The 22,198-nt window shown below is 37.7% G+C and overlaps 1 protein-coding gene across 1 annotated transcript; it reads right to left on the reverse strand.

Annotated features, from left to right (window-relative positions):
• Window positions 1–534: 534 nt before the first annotated feature.
• On the reverse strand, window positions 535–11,773 carry LOC113769278. The gene is made up of 4 exons (XM_027313741.1): window positions 11,395–11,773; window positions 10,376–11,021; window positions 7,857–10,281; window positions 535–828 (listed from the first exon to the last, which is right to left on the reverse strand). The coding sequence occupies exons 1-4, from the start codon at window positions 11,771–11,773 to the stop codon at window positions 535–537; spliced, it is 3,744 nt and encodes a 1,247-aa protein (XP_027169542.1).
• Window positions 11,774–22,198: the final 10,425 nt, after the last annotated feature.

A 22,198-nucleotide genomic window follows, 5' to 3' on the forward strand; every position in this document is an offset into this window, starting at 1 on the left:
TATTCGACATTTTCATGAAGCGTGTCGTCAAAGATGTTTTGTATTGATTGCTCTTTGATAGATAGCTTCGGCATTCTTAAGACTAAAGGGCATTATTTTATAATAATAAATACCCTTAGGAGTGCGAAATGCAATGAGCTCTTCATCCTCAGGTGCCATTCGAATCTAATCGTAACCAAAAGAGCCATCCATAAATGAAAAAATCTCATGTCCGGTAGTTGCATCAATCATGAGTTTGGTGATAGGTAAAGGAAAGTCATCCTTGGGACAAGCATTGTTAAGATCCCTAAAATCAACGCAAATGCAAATTTGCCCATTTTTCTTTCGTACAGGCACCATACTCGAAATCCATGTAGGATACTTGACTTCACGAATAAACCCAACTTCAATGAGTTTATTAACCTCAACTTCGATCAAGGGAACCAAATCTGGTCTAAATCACCGTTCTACTTGTTTTACAGGTCAAACTGCCTTTTTGGCAGCTAAACGGTGGACGGTCACTTTTGGATCGAGACCTGGCATTTCTTTATAAGTTCAAGCAAAAATATCTCGATACTCTTGCAAGAGGTCAACATATGCCTTTTCTTCATCAGGACTCAATAGAGCACTTATATATATTGGACGTGGGTCCTCTGAAATACCAAAATTGATTTCCTTTAGATCATCCACAGTGGCCTTAACACCCACTTCCAATTCAGGCGGAGCGTCTTCGGCATCTTCTTTCTCTCCAGGAGAATCACCGTCAATTATAGTTATATGATTGCATGAAGCAATACTCTCTTCATCATCTTCTTTTGGTCTTGTGTATACCACGGTATGTTCCCTGACCTTCAATTCAGTCATACACTTTATTACAAGATCTGTGCATTTTCTCATTCTCGAAGGAATGATGCTACCAAATTTATGAGGACAATCAGAAGGTTCTTCAAAATTTTTTAATGACTTTGTCAATCTTCCTTTACTCTTATAAGAGTGTTGAGGCTTTCGACCTTTTTGCGGTCCTAACCTCTTAAAAACAGATACCCGTGGAGCTTTATTCTCATTTTCATGAAAAGTTTGGAATTTATCGGCTATTTGAGAAGACTCTGTCGCGCCCCATTTTTAATAAGAAAAATAAATGGTTTAGAAAAGTGAATTTTAATTCAATTTTTGATTGGAAAATGATTTTTGATTTAAAAAGAAAATGAAATGGGCCTAAAATGAGGTTTGAAAGTGCGACGATTTTGGCCCAGATTATAGTTTAAAAAGGATTTTTGAATAAAAAATTTGAGTCGTCACTTGGTATTGAGTTAAGGTGTACCAAATCACCTAAAATATTTTTTTAAGAAAAAATAGAAAAACTCTTTTTAAACGACTCCAAGTCTACGTAAATCAAAGAAAAAGGTTCTGGAGTCTCATTTGAACAAAGGGAAGGTAAGGATAAAAATTCGAGGCACCCTTTCGACCTAACCTAGGGTAGTTGCATGATTTAGTCAAAGATTTTCTTATTTTAATCTAAAGATTTATCACATTTGGATGTACTATATGAATGCAAACCCTAGACCTAAGAGGGTATTGGAGGGTCAAAATATCTCTTCAAAACTTAATAGGTGCTAATCACATTAATTGTGATGTCCAATAGGGACTCTTTGAAGAGGTCACGAATAATGCAAAAATATGAGATTCTAAGAAAAGAAAAGGAAAATAATAATATACAAATATACATGTCCTAAAGGGATGCATCATAACGGGTACGGAAAACTAATGTTCGTGACTCAATTTTCCCTTTCGTAGAGGGAATATGAGCGTGCTATGGTTAGAAAACCAAATTCGTCCATATCCCATACTCAAGGGTTGTTCCTAGTCTGATAAAGCAAATGTACTAACCTAGTTCTAATGCTTATATGAAATGTAAATCTAATGTCATGTTTTCACACAAAGGGGTAAAAAATATACATATAAGGGGAAATACGGGATAAGGGCTATATATATAAGGGGAACATGGGATAAAGGATATAAGAAAAGTGTTATGCAAAAATGATAAAACCCCTAAAAGTAGAAAAATATGCATGAGATGAAGTGATTTTATCATACAATCATGACCTAAAGCGCGAAGGTCTCCTAAGGGTCTAGCGTTGGACCAACCCATGTCTATGAATTCTCACTAGCATTGGACTAGTGAGAAAAGTCGGAACAAAAGGCCACAACTAGTGTTGGACTAGTGTGGATTCGGAAAATAGACCACAACTAGCGTTGGACTAGTGTGGTGACGTCACACATTGATTTATAACTAATTAATCATGTAAAACTAATAAAAAACAAATAAACACATAACACATTATCATGATATCTAGATGCAAGATTCTAAGAAAGCGGTAACACCTAGCACGTAAGCATGCAAAACACACAAAAACGAATGAAGTAAATAAAGCCCTAACTATTACATAAAGGGGGGACCCTAACTACAATCTAATGGGGAAAATGAAAATAATGAAATAAAATAAATCTAACTATTACAACTTGGCATTTAAATGCCTTTTAAATGATTAAAATTAAACTAAAATAACTATTAAAAAATTGGAATAAATAAAGCATATAAAGAAATGAAATAAAACATTCAAAAGGCATACAATTAATCACATAATGTCACATAAGTGCACATAGGGTCAAATAAATTAAAAATAGGGGATAGAGTGTACATCCCTTGAGTTGGGGCCCTAATGAAACGAATTTACTTATTTACCCTCCAAAATAATAAAAAGGGTCAAGACATCACTTTAATTAATAATTAATGAAATGAAAACAAAACACAAAATGAAAATTTAAACACAAAATGGAATCACTTAAGGTATTCACATAAAATAAACCGTTCAGGTGTAAGAAATTAAAGCAAACAAGGTCCTAAGTAAAAAGTTTTAAAAGTTTAAAATTAAATACTAAAATTTAAGGACTTAAGATGGGACCTATCAAAAATCACACGCTAAAACTTCATAAAAGATGGATGGAAATCAATTTATTAGGATTAACGACAAAATTAGCTAAAATATTAATCAAATGGAAATCAAAACTATAAATTCTTCAAAATTATTAAACTTTCATTATTTCATTCTAAAGTTCCATTAATATCTGTCCAACGAAATATGTTGAAGCATATTACAGAAAAAAGGCAAATTAAGGGGATACAATTGATCAAATTGGTCAATTAATTGGGCCAAGGTAGAATGAGGAAACATGTGGGGTTGAAATGCAATTTTTTGAAAGATTTTCATGAATGCAAGCCAAAACTTTCGGCAAAAGCTGAAGTTGTTTTCCTTCTACCATTTCTGCTGGAATTTTGCAGCTCCAACTCGCACAAAATTAATATCAAAACATCTATAGTTCTAGATCAAAACACACGAGCTCATCATCAATCATTGAATCTTTTTTTTTTTCAAGTACAAGATTAAATAGGTGACAGAATCCAGTTAGTGGACTATTACGGGGAGAAACAGCAAAGAAAGAAAAAAAAAGGCATGAAGCTTTCTTCCAACTTCATGGGTTCATTGCCAAACAATTCAGTCATGCAAATCAGTCAACTTCCGTGGCATGCATTCTGGACATGATTGATCTCAGCATCCCACAGGTAAGTCAAAGGAAAATGTGAAACAAAAGGCACCCACGAAATGAAAGAGGCCAGCAAAAGAACAATAGCTTATGAGAATCAACAGGATACTCTCACAAATTCGAAGAACAAATTGAAGCAAGACTCCATTTTTCTAGAAAACTCGGACTGAACATTTCCTAAACTACAGAGCAATGGCCCTGACCGTTCAACAACCACACAAAAAAAAAAACAGCTTTGTCGTAGCTTTTGCTGCAACTTTCCTGATGGTTTGAACTTCGGCAAAACAACATTTGGCTATTCACCTAAATGTGTTCGTGTGTGAAGAGACTCAAACAAAATCTACCAACTTCGACAACTGAAAATAATTGCAAGAAACTTCAGCTTATGCTCGTAAAAGCATTTACTTTTTCTCAACAAACTCACAAGTACAGTTGTCTAAAAAAAATGCAGCAAAGAGTAGGAAACTTAGTGTGAACGTGCATATGGCATATCAACTGAACCACAAAGAGATCACAAGATTCAAACAGCCATGTCTATCGTGAACCAAACATTAACTAGCATCAAGAACATGGATTAAACACCCAAACTTTTAATGAAAGAAACAGGTTCTTAAGACACAAACCTACCCAACCGAAAAGAAAAATAGCCACAAAGGAGAGGTTTAAGAGGCAACAGGCATGACTCCAGACACCAAATCCAACCCAACTCTCTAAACAAACCTCCAAAACTTCAACATAGATTTTTCAAGAAGACAACCTCACCTCATCAAGACTTGGCAAATACAAAACGCATGATTCATGTTCCCTTAATTTCAAAGCTAACAACTTCTCTAAATGCGGCTTTAATAGCAGATATTGTTCATGACATTCCAATCAAACAACAAGCAAAAGAAAACATGTCAACCGAGCCACAATTTCAGCAAACCAAAAGGAACAAATGCTGTCCGCACGTACTGCTACAACAAGCCAGAACTTCAACCACACACAATAGCTGAACTACCCAACAACAAACAGACCCAAACAACAAAAAAATCATGCCAAACCGAAATCTCAGCCATCCCAAAAAATAGTTTATCAACATTTGCTGCAACAAGCCGAGAGTTTCATGCTTGTTGCAGCCTTTGCGATCTTAACTTCAGCCAAACAAAAAACCCACAAATTCCATGAGCAAGTTTAAACAAAGCTTCATTTCTCTAACACTTTGACTGGACATTTCCCTAACTAAACGACCATGGTCATGGTAATTCAATCAACAACCAAAAAACAGCCAAACAAAAGAGAAACAAAGGTTCATGCAACCATGAAATGTCATACCATAAGCCCATGCTAAGGTCATTTTTCTTTTCACAGCAAGCATTTTATTACTAAATCCCATCATTGAAACCAAATCTAAGAATCGAACTAGCACCAAACAGACTCCAAGTTCTAACATGGCTAAAATGCAAGTAAACAGCAAAGGTCACAGCTTTGGGATTGTAAAAACACAAACCAAAATCATCAGGAAAGCAAACAACAAGCCACGTGATAATGGAGGATATATTCACAAACTTTGGGCACTTAGAAATTGATTGAAACTCATCTCACAAAACCCAGAAATGACCTCTCGATATTAAGACGAAAAGATAGAGAAAGGCACGAGCTTTTACCGAAGAAAAAAGAAGTTAGCAGCAAACCAACGTTGATGGCCAAAGCTATGCCTTTCCAATGCTGTTTCTTCCCTTCAACCTCCTCCAATGGTGTTCCTCTCCCTTGCTACTGACCTTAGTTCTTCTCCCTTTTGCTCTCGTCTTTCACTCTTTCTATCTCACGGTGGTTCCCTATTCACTGAAGCTTTTTTTTTTCTGCTCAGTTTTGTTCTCAGTTTTCTCAGTTTTCTGCTCTCTCAACTCTCTCGGTTCTTTTCTATATCTTCCGCCTTCACAGTCTCTGTTCTCTTTTCTAGACCCTCGCTACATTTTCCTTTTAAACCCCCCCTAACCCTTGGCTGGACGATGGGATGAAGTTCCTTGTTTCATCTCATTTTAGAGCCGTTTGATGATTCTTGGCAGACAAGAATTTAGGATTTCTGGATGGAAGCCAAAATGGCCTGTACTAAAGCAATCCAACGGAGCCAAAAAATGAATAAGAAATCGATGATGAAAGCTGAAAAATGCAGCTACCATTTCTTTCTGTACTCTCGCGCATGATTCTGGTTTCTGATATGATACGGAGAAAGAGCTTGGATCATGTGTATGTGTAGCTCACGCATGCGTGAGCTTGCTTTCTCCTTTTTTTTTAATTTAACAAATAATGAAGTAATAAATAGATAATAATTATCAATAAAAATAAAAATAAGTTAAAAAAAATTTGGTGTCTACAGCTTGTCTCTCTTTGTCTGAATTTCGAAGAAACTCGAGACAAATACGTATACACCAAATACTTACCTACAGTTATTCTATTGTGAGTTGGAACATATAAGATCAGTGGGATGAAAACCCGAAACTGCCTTCACTTGATCAGTGGGATGAATACCCGAACCTGATCTCACTTGGTCAGTGGGATGAATACCTGAGCCTGCCTTTCACTTGGTCAGTGGGATGAATACCTGAGCCTGCCTTCATTTGGTCAGTGGGATAAATACTCGAGCCTGCTGTCACTTGGTCAGTGGGATGAATACCTGAGCCTGCTGTCACTTGGGAAAATTTGTACAAAACTTTTTGTAGAATTTCGAAAAGAGAGACAAACGATTCCTTCTAAAAAAAATTGTCCCAGTGTAATGCTATTGGACTGTTGGACCTGCAAGAAAAGAAATAATGATAGATAATGCCGCCACCATCCGATCAACTCCTTCTTCAAGAAATGTGTAAATATGAGTATTTGGACTTCTTATTTGACGTAGCAAGTACTTCAACCTTACCCTGCGAACAATATCAAGCTTCCATAATTTCTCATACTTAAATCAACATGTCATTTAGTATCCATTTATTTTCGATAAATCATAAGGATTGCCGTTTGATAAAACGAAAGAAACAAATGTGACCATGAAACACATGAAAAATATTCTAATTGCACATAATGATGAAAATTCTAATAATATAAACACAACCATCTACTTTTATTGAACGAAAAATCATTTCACATAAATAAACTTGTATACTCAAATTCAAAAGCTTGTGTTTGACAAATCGAGCACTTTGGTTCTCGAACAAAATGCTACGTTTGACCCTTTGGATATCATCCCTCTGGAGTTCAATGCTTGACAACAGAACCACAATTTGAGGAGAAATTCCAATGAACTAAGTCACCAGCTCTTCGGATCCAAACTCACTTTTCCTTATAAAACCCTACTTCAATGCCCTTTCAGGTTTTCACTAAGGTTGCCCCCGCCCTTTTATTTTATTTTTCTTTTCTTTTTCATTTTTCATTTTTCATTTTTCTTTTCTTTTCTTTTCTTTTTCTTTCTTTTCTTTTTTTCAAAGGTGCCCTTGCGAGTTTTCACCTAGTAACAAATCTTGTCTACCGCCCATATTAATTCAAAAATGTGTTTTAAGAAATAATGGCATCAGTATAACAATTCTTCCCTTGCAAAATAGGTGAATGTGTTTTTGACATCATGTGCCATTTGATTAGAAATTGTCCTAAAAAGGCAATATAAAGAACAGAAGTCAGGACTTTTAATTTTTGTAATGGGGTCTAGTAGGGTGTTAAGGAAAAGGTTAAGGTTCGAAGGCGGATTTATGAATGTTTAGATTCCTGAGGTCGCATGTTCAAATTAACCCTACTAATAATTGCCCCAGTTTATTCTCAATCGAGATTTTTTTCTTTAATTTTCTCTTCATTTTGTTCTTCTATCACTTTTACCTTTTGAAACCTCTTTTTTCCTTTTTTTTTTCTTTCAACCTTTTCAACTCAAAACTTGCCCCAGTGTGGGGTTTGCGATCCTCAGGGGTTGTCAAACGAAATAATTAATTTTGAAGGCTCAAAAAGGGATAACTAGGGATAGAATGTTTTAATTGAAAAGGAAGAAGGCCTGACTTTTTATTCCATTCTTTACATTAACCCTAAAAGGAAAATTTCATTTATCATATGAAAAATTTCTTACACATATTTGAATTGATCGGTTGGGGGAACACTTGCCCATCCATTTCTATGAGAACGAGTGCTCCACCGGGCAAAAATTTCTGGACAATAAATGGGCCTTGCCAATTTGGTGCAAACTTCCCCTTAGCTTCCTCTTGTACTAGCAAAATGTGTTTCAACACTTTATCTCCTTCTGTGAATATCCGTGGTCTGACCTTCTTATTGTAAGCACGGGCTATCCTCTTTTGATAATATTGACCATGACAAATGGCATTTAACCTCTTCTCATCGATTAAAGACAACTGCTCATGACGTTGTTTAATCCAATCAGCCTCATTCAGTTTGGCCTCCATTAAAATGCGTAAAGAAGGGATTTCGACCTCAGCTGGCAACATTGCTTCCATTCCATACATGAGATTGTAGGGAGTTGCCCCAATAGAGGTCCGAATAGCAGTTCTATATGCCATTAACACATAAGGGAGCTTCTTGTGCCAATCACGGTGTCTTTCAGTCATTTTTTGAATTATTTTCTTCAAGTTCTTATTCGCGGCCTCCACAGTTCCATTCATCTGTGGTCTATAAATAGAGGAGTTCCGATGCTTGATTTTGAACTGTTCACACAATCCGTCCACCATATCATTGTTGAGATTCTTGACATTGTCAGTGATTAATGTCTCTGGCACTCCAAAACGACAAATGATATGCTTCCTTAGAAAGTCCGTCACCACCTTCTTAGTCACATGCTTGTAAGATTCAGCTTCAACCCATTTAGTAAAGTATTCAATTGCCACCAGAATAAATCGATGCCTGTTTGAAGTGGGAGGGTCAATGGCTCCAATCACGTCCATACCCCACATTGAACATGGCCAGGGAGCAGTCATACTGTGTAATTCTGTAGGGGGAGTGCGCATAACATCTCCATGCAATTGACATTTGATGCATTTCCTAACAAAAACTACACAATCATGCTCCATAATAAGCCAAAAATATCCGGTCCTCATAACCTTCTTTGCTAATAAATGGCCATTCATATGTGATCCACACACACCACTATGTAATTCTTTCATCAGGTATTTTGCTTCATCTTCATCAACACACCTCAGAAGGCCCAAATCTGACGTCCTTTTGTATACCACCTCTCCATTTAAGAATAATTTGGAAGATAATCTGCGCAAGAAGCTCTTAGCAGTCGTATCGGCCCCTGGAGGATAGGATCCAGTTTTAAGAAATTCCTTGATATCGCTGTACCAGAGACGGCCATCGGGAGATTTTTCCACAACTAGGCAATGAGCAGGTTTTTCTTGTAGATAAATTTGGATAGGTTCGATTACCAACTCGTCTGGATGTTGAATAATTGAAAATAAAGTGGCCAAAGCATCGGCAAAGACATTTCTGACACGTGGAATATGCCGGAACTCCAAACTCCTAAATTTATTTGCTAACTCCAGTAAACTGCAATGATAGGGCAGGATCTTTGAATCCCGAGTGATCCACTCCTTGAGCGTTTGATGTATGAGCAAATCGGAATCACTGAATACTATTAAATCATTGATCTCCATTTCCAATGCCATTTTTTGTCCAAAAATGTAAGTCTCATATTTGGCCATGTTATTAGTACATGGAAATCGTAGTTTAGCGGAACCAGGATAATGTTTCCCTTCAGGCGATACTAGAATAGCTCCAATATCGGCCCCGAAGGAATTTGACGCACCATCAAAGAATAGCCTCCATTCAGAACATTTTTCGTTCATGTCTTCCGCTGTACCAACGAATAGGACCTCCTCATCTGAAAAATAAGTATGAAGTGGCTGATAATCATCATCCAGTGGATTTTCAGCCAAATGATCCGCTACAGCCTGACCCTTGATTGCCTTTTGCGTAGTGAAAATAATGTCGAATTCTGAAAGAACCATCTGCCATTTTGCCATACGTCCTGTCGGCATAGGTTTTCCTAACAAATATTTCAAAGGGTTGGAGCGGGAAATGAGGTAGGTAGTATGACTAAGCAAGTAATGCCTCAACTTTTGAGTGGCCCAAGCCAAAGCACAGCAACTCCTCTCAAGAAAAGAATAGTTGGCCTCATACGTAGTGAATTTCTTGTTGAGGTAATAGATGGCGTGTTCTTTCTTCCCCGACTCGTCGTGTTGTCCCAATACGTATCCCATAGCTTCATCCAACACTGATAGATACATGATCAGAGGTCGACCGGGTTTGGGTGGCACTAAGACTGGAGGGTGCAACAAATAGTCCTTGATCTTATCAAACGCCTGCTGGCATTCTTCACTCCAATGCAATGGTACATTTTTCTTCAATAATTTAAACAAAGGCTCACATGTGTGGGTCAACTGGGCGATGAACCTTCCAATAAAGTTAATCTTCCCTAAGAAACTCTTCACATCCTTTTGTGTTTTTGGTACTGGCATTTCACGAATGGCTTTAATCTTTGTCGGATCTATCTCGATACCCTTCTTACTGTCAATGAATCCCAATAACTTTCCGGCAGGGGTCCCGAATGCACACTTCGCAGGATTTAATTTCAAACTATATCTTCTCAATCTTTGAAATAATCTTTCCAAGTCAATCAAATGATCCTCTGCTCTCTTGGATTTGATAATGATGTCATCCACATAAACCTCCATCCTTATGAATCATATCGTGGAACAGGGTGGTCATGGTCCTTTGATAAATGGCGCCGGCATTTTTCAATCCGAATGGCATTACTCGGTAACAAAACGTCCCCCATGGCGTGATAAAAGCAGTTTTCTCCCTATCTTCCTCTGCCATTAAGATCTGGTGATACCCAGCAAAACAGTCAGCAAATGATTCGATCTCAAGTCCTGCGGTATTGTCCAGAAGGATATGAATGTTCGGCAACGGAAAATCATCTTTCGGGCTGGCCTTATTAAGATCCCTATAATCAACACAGACTCGTACTTCTCCACTTTTCTTCGAAACAGGTACCAGATTTGAAAGCCAAATGGGATAATGAGACACCATAATGATTCTTGCATTGAGCTGCTTCTCGATCTGCTCCTTGATTTTGAGGCTCATATCTGGCTTAAACTTGCGAGGTTTTTGCTTCACTGGTGGAAAATTTTGATCAGTCGGTAATCGATGGACCACTATGTCTGTTGAAATTTCAGGCATATCATCATAGGACCAGGCAAACACATCTTGAAACAGGGTCAAAAACTCAATCATCTCTTTTCTTTGTTTCTTATTTAAATGAATGCTAATTTTTATCTCCTTAACCTCAATCTCAGTGCCAATATTAACAACTTCTGTTTCTTCTAAGTTCGATTTGGATTTCTCTTCATATTGTTCAAGATTCTTTAATAAAGAGTCAGATTCTTCCTCGTTATCGCTCTCGTCTTGAATTTCTGATTCCAAAATTTCAAATTCGTGAGAGATATTGAGATTAAAATCATCAAATTCCAGAATAGTGATATCCAAAGGGTCAATGCATTTTATTTTTAGCCATCTGAAAAGAATGAAATAGATACAACAATGAGTAAGTAAATAAATTCAGAAAATAAACACTATGCATTTCATTGAAATTCAAAGTAAAGGATAACATCATGACATGCTACTTAACAAAAGATTTAACATAAGACTTGCGTTGGAAAACATTTGATTAAAAACTATTTACAAACTGAAAGACAAAAGATAAGTAATGCGAATGATTTCTCTCATGTCGACCAAAGGCAATCCCCTAGATTTACCGAAATTCCCTTCGAGAGGGAAGGAGATCACTGGTCCAATTTTTCATTGCTTCAATAGGCATCTCTGGAAATTCTGGGTCCTCCAACGGCTCCTCCTCAGAAGCAACCCCCACAAATAGCTCAAACAATCCAACATCCACTTCTTTGATCGGGTCCACTCCAGATCTAATTACTTCCGATGGATAAGGAAAAGTACAGTACAATGGTGGGATGCTCATGATAAGTTGCCTCCCTTCCTTCTCTGCCCTCGTGCGATTCATCATTTCTTTCTTATCCTTGGCAGTAGGTTGAAACCCTAATCCGAAGGTGTCTTTCTTTCCTTGAAACTCTACTGGTTCCAAAACCCCTTGTAGGTTACGCCCGAGGCCCTTGCCTTTCTCATATCCTCCTCGAATCAGTTCTTTAGCCATCATAACACTGGCTTCGAGTAAATTCATTGCCTTGTCTTTAGATCCCTAACCTACTGAGACAATATCAGCCACGTGGTGAGGAGAAACCAGAGTTTTCCTATCACTTTCCTCTTCCAATGCAGGATTGACGATCATAGTGCAATCTTCCTTAGCAAATATCGTGATCAATTGGCCATTCACCACAAATCTTAACATTTGATGGAGTGAAGACGGTACAACGCCTGAAGTATGAATCCAAGGCCGTCCGAGAAGAATATTATAAACACTCAAGAAGTCCATGACTTGGCATATAACTTGAAACTGGGCAAGTCCGATTTCCAGCACTAAATCCACTTCTCCCATTGATTTCCTTTTTGCGCCATAAAACCCTCTCACCACAGTGGAAGACGGCCGAGGTTTAGCTTCCTGAAGTCTCAACCTAACCAAAGTGTTCCAAGAACAGATATTAAGAGCAGATCCATTGTCTATCAAGACTCTCAGCAATAACTTTCCATTACAACGGACTGAGATGTACAACGCTTTGTTATGCCCAATCCCCTCCGAAGTCAAATCTTCATCAGAAAAAGAAATTTGATTTGAAACCAAAAATGCTCGACTACATGAGTGAATTTATCCACAGGAATGTTCTTAGGCACTTGAGCCTCATTTAACACCTTGAGCAGAGCCTCCTTGTGAAGTTCCGAGGTTAAGAGCAAATTCAATATGAAAATTTGAGCAGGCATTTTGTCCAATTGCTCGACCACCTTATACTTACTTTTCTTCAGCATCTTAAGGAAATTGAATGCCTCTTCATCAGTTACAGTTGGTTTTATTGGAACGGCATTTTCTTTTGCTTTTGAGGATTCATCGACCGCGGGTTCCCCTATGATTCTTCCAGATCTAGTAATGGCATCCACTTCCTTCTTGGGCAATTTTTCTCCTCCAATTAACAGTGTAGGCTCGCTATAATTCCATGGGACCTCTTGTAGATTAAGAACAGGTGCTTGCTCAGGCAATTCAAGTACCACAAGTTCTGAAGGCTCACATTCGAAAGGTATCATTTTCAGAATAAACAGATCAGTATTTTCCTTGACTTCATAAGCTTCCTCCTCCAGTATGAACGGTTCTCTGATGACTCCCATTATCTCAACTTCATCTACAATGAATTGTGTAGGTTCCTCGACCTCCTCATCTACAGCAATAGCTCCCACAGTATCCTTGTGCGTAGGAAGAGCATTTTTGTTAACATTTGGACCTTGTTCATCCCTCTTTCTCAGAACTATGTCTCTGGCCTCGATCATGTCCTGAATTTTATGCTTAAGTGCCCAACAATTGGCAGTTGAATGTCCAGGGGCTCCCGAATGGTAGGCACAAAACGACTGAGGATCGTAACCTATGGGAAACCCTTTAGGATAGGTTTTCGGAGGTATTGTACCAATTTTCCCAGCAGCTTTCAATTGCTCATATAATTGTTCAACAGGCCGACCTAGATTGGTGAAAGTACGGTATGGGGTTGGATTTTGGGTATCACTGGTTTGCTAGTATTGGTAGTTTAGGTTAGGGGGTGGAATAGGTCTTGGGTTATAAGGAAAGCGAGGTCTAATTTAAAAGTTTGGTGGGAAAATGTGAAATGGCGTTGGCGGTATGTTTGGGTAATTTGGTCAAGGACGGGAATGGTTGATAGTAGTATTGTAAACAGGTCAAGGGCGTGGTTGGTATGAGTAACGGGGTAAGTAGGCGGGATTCTGTTGGTATCTAGGCCTGGAAGAAGAGCCTTGGTTCCAGACAAAGAAAGCTTCCTCGTCTTTCTTCTTAAACTGGGACTTCTTACTACTGCTGCTTTGGCCTTGCATAACTTCCAACTGCGACTTTAAAGCTGAAACATTAACAATTTTTCTTACTCTCACAAACTCGTCATATTCTTCCAATTTATTGACAATCTCTGCAAAGGAACACCTAATCATACGAAAAATCTCCTCAAAATAGAGCGGGTCATGAGTTTTGATGAACGTGCGAACAATCTCATTTTCAGTCATGGGAGGCTCCACCTTGGCGGCCAATTTCCTCCATCTCTTCGCATATATCTTGTGGTCCTCCGATGGTTTCCTCTTAGTCCCCTCCAATGTGGTCCTCGTTGGAGCGAGCTCGCAATTGTATTCGTACTGCCTCACAAAAGCGATTGACAAATCCATCCAAGACCTCATATCCTCAGGCTTCAAATTGGAATACCAATCCAGCGCGTCGCCTTCTAGACTTTCGGGAAATAAGCGCACAGTTAGATTCTCATCATCTATCAGCTTCCCTAGTTTGTTTGCAAACATCTGAAGGTGTGTTTCGGAATCGCCGTTCCGTCGTACTTGCTAAATTTGGGCGCTTTGAAACCCATTGGCAATTGCATATCCGGAAATAGGCACAGCTCGTTGTAGTCCAGACCTCCTTGTTTGCTCAAACCTTGGCTTTCCTTATGACCTTCTCAAACCGATCCAATCTCTTTAACAAATTCTTGTCCACCGGCGCAGATGACTCCCCAGTTTCAGCTTTCCTTTGGGCGGCGGTATCTAGGGTGAATCGTTCAGCGGTGGAGTAATAATGTGGTCCCTGAGGTTCGAATGGCATGCTCATAGTAATTGGCGGATAATTCTGGGGAATTTGGGCATGAGGAGGGTTAATTTGGATGTTAGGTGCATAAGCAGGTGGTGGACCATGAGGGGGATAGGTAAAGGCTTCTTCATGTGGATTTATAACTTGTGAAGTAACAGCAGTTTGAATATAGGATAGGAGTATTGGTTGAGATTCAGGTTGGCCAGGGGGTAAGGGCTCATGTTGTTCACCGCTAGCACCACCGGCGACCAATTGATCGATGAAGCGCCGTTGGGCCATCATTTCAATGCTTAGCTCATTAAATCGATTTAGAACTTCGCTCAGCTGAGCTTCCAGATTCGCCAAGTCAGTTGGTGATGTCGTTGCGGGCCTATCAAATAATTCTGGATGGGTACTCATGTTTACACTATCTCTTGAAGCTCGACTACATGATCGGGTGATAATGGGGCTTCTTCGGGTAGCTATATTTACAATTACTACCTGAGAATGTAGGAAAACCCTTATTAGATGCCCATCTCGATTGACTGTCGTTAAAAGAAAGAAAAAAAGAAAAAGAAAAAGATAGGGGTTAGTAAAAATTAGAACAATTCGGATGCATGTCCTATTGGGGAACCCTTTTTGTGCCAAGGGTAGGCCTAGTATGATGCAACACCTTCAAAGTGGGACCCGTTTACTAAACCTGCTTTTGACCACCACTTTACACAAAAGAGAAGTCATTTCAACATATCAAACTTTCATTCATAAACATCATTTACAACATCCCTTGGAGACGGTTTCGTACAAAATCATTGAACCTCTTTAACCTATCTATTACAGCATCCTTAGATTCTCTGGCATAAGGGTTTCTCATACGTTCAGCTTCATCGTACAGTTCTTCGCATTTCCTTTTCAGTTCCCGATGTTTTTCTTGCATCTTTTCACAGGCCTCCTTGTGTTTCTCAGCTATCTCTTAATGAGTTTTGACGGACTCCTTTAGTTGCAAATTTTCTTGATCTTTGTCTTCGATAATAGCCCTCAATCTCTTGACCTCCTCGGATGTTTCCTCTTGTGGTTCTTGTATACCCCAACCTTTAAGCCAATCTTCATATTGCGGTATGACTATACCCTTTTGTTTGAGCTCCGGATTGTACTTGATGTGTTCATCATCGGACAATGCTCCCCAGGCCTCAATAATAAGGATCTTCATCGGAATTTCCTTCGGACATATCTCTTTGTCGAAAATGATGATAAACTCGGTTAGATCAATTGTATGTGGCACTTCTTGAACACGACCTAATTGTCGGAGAAACCTCTTCGGATTGTATGCCATGATACCCTGAGTACCCAATAACGGAACGAACTCGGATGCCTTGGTGCGAAGGACAGGTTTGACACAATTGGTCCAATCCAATACCCATCTGATGTCTTGATCGGTCAAATTCTTCAAGAAATCCATGACCTCGGATGCGTTACACGGCAGACTATCTCCATTAACTCTCTTGTGATGTGTGATTATCCAATTGTACCCAGACATTGGTAGACTCTCAGGAATAGACGATCATCTCATGAAGTTCTCCATAGCCCATACGTGTAAGATCAAGCTAGAACCATAAAAGAACTTTCCACCTCTCTGACAAGTAGTGCAGGCTACGAAGATATCGGCTAAAATAGTCGGAATAATAGAACATTGCCTATCTTTTATTCCTAGAAACAGGTCATACATGACTTTAGTGAGCTTAAAGGCTATCTTTTTATCTTTCCTAGGAAAAAGATAGGTTCCAGCCATAACCAATCCATACACCCAAACCCTCTTTCGTTCCCACATTTCCTTGGAAGTAAATGAGAAATCCCCTAGGTGCCTCTCAAAACCATCCCTTAATGCAAATCGATCAAATAAAAACTTCACCTCTATACTTTGGTCCAACCCTTGTATTGCGGATTCCTTTAACCAGGTGAAATGACAAAATTCGGCTTTGTTAGATACGAACGGAAATATCACAGCAGTTCCTTGAATCGGCAAATTAAGAAGTCCAGCAACCTCCTCAATTGTTATGGTCATTTCCTTTTTACCTAGTCTAAATGTGGAACAAATAGGGTCCCATAGATGCACCAAGGCTTCTACCAAATAGCCACCTGACTTAATATCCTTGAAATCCCCAATTGGTTCTAATCGAGAGGCTACTTGGTTAATTTCACTAGGTGAAAGCAACGTGGGCCATTTTTGTACCTCAATCGACGCTACTAACATCTGTTGGACTCGTCGAGGGCGTTCCATCTAGAAACAAAAAGTTGGTGTCAAATACCTTACCTACAGGTCCCACTTTTCCGGTCAAACACAAATTTAAACGTGTAAATCCCAAAATAGGGTTAAATACCCATGGGAATATAGGGTTGGCTTATTCCTGTCGTGGGATTCCCTAAATGGCATTCCTTCTAAGGTTTATACATGATGCCAATTTTATTAAAGCAATTTTAAATATGAAAATATGACCTAAGAAACCCTTTGTATGCCAGGGTGGGTATAGAAAGATGTTCAATTTTCAAACTATAAATGCAATTCATTGGAATTTAAACATGCAATAGCCTATCTAAAAGAGTATCATGCTAGAACTCTTATTTCATATTGTTTGTGAATACAAAAGATGAGAAAACAAGGAAATGTCAGATAACATGTAACACATAACACGTTAGGCAATTAGATGATACAAAAAGTAAAAAGAAAATTAAAGAAAAAGGGGTGGGATCCCTCCCTTCATGCCTAGTGTTCCTAGTTGGGTATGGTCGACTCTAACCTAGGTAATCTAATCATGGATGCATGAGGTTGGGGCTCACTAATGCACCTAGACTGAATAAGGTTTTCAAGCTCCCAAACCTTCAGACCAAAGGCGAAGGGTCATCAATCCCAATGCCCAAGAGTCGGTGGTTCGGGTGATTCCTCGGACATTGCTACGTGCACGTCTTGCTATGGCCACATGTCCAAGTGGATCGATCTAATCCTAATAAGGGAAGAGTGGTATGACAACCACTAAAAGTAAAAAGAAATGAGGGATATAAAATAAAATGTATGCACGTATGAAGTGCCCCTATCGAAGGAAAGGATTGAATACCATTTAAAGCGGGTGAAGGTTCTAGGGTGACTACACCCCTCCAAGATGCAAGCGCGGTACAAGTAAAAAAAGCAAATAAATAAAAAAATCATCCATTTATCAGATACGCGGTGTGCGAGGGGTGATTACGCACGCGTGCAAATGAAAAAATCCTAAACAAGAAAAAAGGAAAAGGAAAAGAAGAATGCAACCTAACACCTCCAAATGTGATATATAAGAAGATTAAAAGAAGAAAAAGATTGACTAAATCAAATGCTCGGACCCTCTAAGTTCCCCAGTGGAGTCGCCAGCTGTCGCGCCCCATTTTTAAAATAAAATAAAATAACGAGTTTATAAAAAATGGAATTTTGGTTTATTTTGAGTGAAAAATGAGAGTTTGATTTTAAAGAAAAATAAATAAAGAAAATGAAAAGGGCCTAAAATGGGGTTTAAATAGTGCGACAATTTTGGCCCAAATTATAGTTTAAAAAAGGTTTTTGAATAAAAAATCGGAATCGCCACTTGGTATTGAGTTAAGGTGTACCAAGTCACCTAAAATATTTTTTTAAGAAAAAATAGAAAACCCCTTTTCAAACGACTCCAAGTCTACGTATATCAAAGAAAAAGGTTCGAGAGTCACATTTGAAGAAAGGGAAGGCAAGGATAAAAATTCGAGACACCCTTTCGACCTAGCCTAGGCTAGTTGTGTGATTTAGTCAAAGATTTTCTTATTTTAACCTAAAGATTTATTACATTTGGATGTACTATATGAATGCAAACCCTAGACCTAAGAGAGTTTCGGGGGGTCAAAATATCTCTTCAAAGCTTAATAGGTGCTAATCACATTAATTGTGATGCCCAATACGGACTCTTTGAAGAGGTCACGAATAATGCAAAAATATGAGACTTTAAGAAAAGAAAAGTAAAATAATAATATACAAATATACATGTCCTAAAGGGATGCATCATAACGGGTACGGGGAACTAATGTTCGTGACTCAATTTTCCCTTTCGTAGAGGGAATATGAGTGTGCTAAGGTTAGAAAGCCAATTCGTCCATATCCCATACTCAAGGGATTGTTGCTAGTCTGATCAAGCAAATGTACTAACCTAGTTCTAATGCTTATATGAAATGTAAGTCAAATGTCATGTTTTCACACAAAGGGGTAAAATATATACATATAAGGGGAAATACGGGATAAGGACTATATATATAAGGGGAGCATGGGATAAGGGATATAAGGAAAGTGTCATGCAAAAATGATAAAAACCCTAAAAGTAGAAAATATGCATGAGATGAAGTGATTTTATCATACAATCATGACCTAACGCGCGAAGGGCTCCTAAGGGTCTAGCGTTGGATTAACTCATGTCTATGAATTCTCACTAGCATTGGACTAGTGAGAAAAGTCGGAACAAAAGGCCACAACTAGTGTTGGACTAGTGTGGATTCGAAAAATGGACCACAACTAGCGTTGGACTAGTGTGGTGACGTCACACATTGATTTATAACTAATTAATCATGTAAAACTAATAAAAAACAAATAAACACATAATATCACATAAACACATAACACATAATCATGATATCTAGATGCAAGATCCTAAGAAAGCGGTAACACCTAGCACGTAAGCATGCAAAACACACAAAAACGAATGAAGCAAATAAAGCCCTAACTATTACATAAAGGGGGAGCCCTAACTACAATCTAATGGAGAAAATGAAAATAATGAAATAAAATAAACCTAACTATTACAACTTGGCATTTAAATGCCTTTTAAATGATTAAAATTAAACTAAAATAAATATTAAAAAATTGGAATAAATAAAGAATATAAAGAAATGAAATAAAATATTCAAAAGGCATGCAATTAAACACATAAATTCACATAAGTGCACATAGGGTCAAATAAATTAGAAATAGGGGATAGAGTGTACCTCCCTTGAGTTGGGGCCCTAATAAAACAAATTTACTTATTTACCCTCAAAAATAATAAAAAGGGTCAAGACATCACTTTAATTAACAATTAATGAAATGAAAACTAAACACGAAATAAAAATTTAAACACAAAATGGAATCACTTAAGGTATTCACATAAAATAAACCGTTCAGGTGTAAGAAATTAAAGCAAACAAGGTCCTAAGTAAAAAGTTTTAAAAGTTTAAATTAAATACTAAAATTTAAGGACTTAAGATGAGACCTATCAAAAATCACACGCTAAAACTTCATAAAAGACGGATGGAAATCAATTTATTTGGATTAACGACAAAATTAGCTAAAATATTAATCAAATGGAAATCAAAACTATAAATTCTTCAAAATTATTAAACTTTCATTATTTCATTCTAAAGTTCCATTAATATCTGTCCAACGAAATATGTTGAAGCATATTACAGAAAAAAGGCAAATTAAGGGGATACAATTGATCAAATTGGTCAATTAATTGGGCCAAGGTAGAATGAGGAAAAACATGTGGGGTTGAAATGCAATTTTTTGAAAGATTTTCATGCATGCAAACCAAAACTTTCGGCAAAAGCTGAACTTGTTTTCCTTCTACCATTTCTGCTGGAATTTTCCAGCTCCAACTCGCACAAAATTCATATCAAAACATCTACAGTTTTAGATCAAAACACACGAGCTCATCATCAATCATTTAATCTCTTTTTTTTTTCAAGTACAAGATTAAATAGGTGACAGAATCCAGTTAGTGGACTATTATGGGGAGAAACAGCAAAGAAAGAAAACAAAAAGGCATGAAGCTTTCTTCCAACATCATGGGTTCATTGCCAAACAATTCAGTCATGCAAATCAGTTAACTTCCGTGGCATGCATTCTGGACATGATTGATCTCAGCATCCCACAGGTAAGTCAAAGGAAAATGTGAAACAAAAGGCACCCACGAAATGAAAAAGGCCAGCAAAAGAACAATAGCTTATGAGAATCAACAGGATACTCTCACAAATTCGAAGAACAAATTGAAGCAAGACTCCATTTTTCTAGAAAACTCGGACTGAACATTTCCTAAACTACAGAGCAATGGCCCTGACCGTTCAACAACCACAAAAAAAAACAGCTTTGTCGTAGCTTTTGCTGCAACTTTTCTGATGGTTTGAACTTCAGCAAAATAACATTTGGCTATTCACCTAAATGTGTTCGTGTGTGAAGAGACTCAAACAAAATCTACCAACTTCGACAACTGAAAATAATTGCAAGAAACTTCAGCTTATGCTCGTAAAAGCATTTACTTTTTCTCAACAAACTCACAAGTGCAGTTGTCTAAAAAAAATGCAGCAAAGAGTAGGAAACTTAGTGTGAACGTGCATATGGCATATCAACTGAACCACAAAGAGATCACAAGATTCAAACAGCCATGAGCTCACTACAAGAAAAAAGGTCATCAATGACAACCAGCTCTTGTCACAAAAAAGTAAAAGTCGTCACTGATGACAATTACTGACAACATTTAAGTCGCCACAGAGTCGTCAGTGAATGTCCGTCGATAAAGATGTACAGTGACAACTTTATATATCGTCAGTAAATAGCATTCTTTACTGACAACTCACTTCGTCAATAAAAAGTACAAATATAGTGATGACTTTATATCTTGTCAGGGATGGCCACAGTAACATTGTCACTGAAACTTCTTGATGATTGTTGCTTGTATTGACTAATTACTAACAACTTTGGATCACGCTTGTCACTAAAATAGACGTGATATTGACAACTTTTTGTCATCACTGTAGTCTTTAAGTTTAGAGATACTAATTAGTGACAACATTTCATTGTCAGTGGAGAAGTCTAATTAGTGACAATATACTATAACCGTGTAGTTTGATAAAGAAAATTATACTGGAATTAATCAATCTAACAATTCAATTTACGAATTGAGAAAAATAACAACAAAGCCTGCTAATTAAAAATAGAAGACATCCATTACATTCGAAATGCCAAAATATCATACTTAAGTTCAACATCCTGCTACAGCTTTACAAAAATAAATCTAAGTCCTAAACTTAGCTAGCAGCTACTGCCGAAACACTTCAAGAGCAAAACACAACTTTGTCTTCATTGTTCTTCAATCAATTAGTAGCTGTGGATTAGAGGCCAAAAGAGTTTGAACAAGCAATACAAGTCTGCATAAAGTAGTATAATAATTAGTAGGTAACAAGTAGCTTGAGCAAAACAATAAACTATCTTATATTTACCTACAACAAAACTCAATCACGATTAGAATCTTAATCAAGACAAGAACAAATAAGGCAGAAAATTAACATAAGGACAATATCCCAAATTAGCTTAGAAGTTAGCTAGTTAAGTATTAGTGAGGTCAATACCTTTTTAACAAACTACTCAAGGCCAAACAAAAATATTACTAGCTTTTCACGGAGTGGCTTAACATGTCTTCCTAACAAAGTAATGGAGCCAAAAGCTAACAAAGAATTTTTTGACTGAATATTATCTCTAACTCGAATAGTAAATTATCGGATATCATTTTACACACACTCAAAACAGTAATAGAAAACCAACTACAAGCAGAGATATGCAAGAAATCATAGCTAGCAAATGGTTGTACATACTTTTCATGACAGGATAGAGAAAACATGCTGTTGAAGGAACAAGGCCTTCCTAGGACTTTACAAACAAGACAATCAATAAATACAATCAAATCAGAAAGTGTCCTCAAACACCTCTATTCCTGATAAATTTCTACATACCTGAGTTCTATACATAAAAGTTAGTCAAGGAAAGGGTACCCAGCTGGACTTGTGAAGGTTTAG

This window comes from Coffea eugenioides, chromosome 4, assembly GCF_003713205.1.
Source record: "Coffea eugenioides isolate CCC68of chromosome 4, Ceug_1.0, whole genome shotgun sequence".
In the NCBI taxonomy this organism is placed as follows: Eukaryota; Viridiplantae; Streptophyta; class Magnoliopsida; order Gentianales; family Rubiaceae; genus Coffea; species Coffea eugenioides.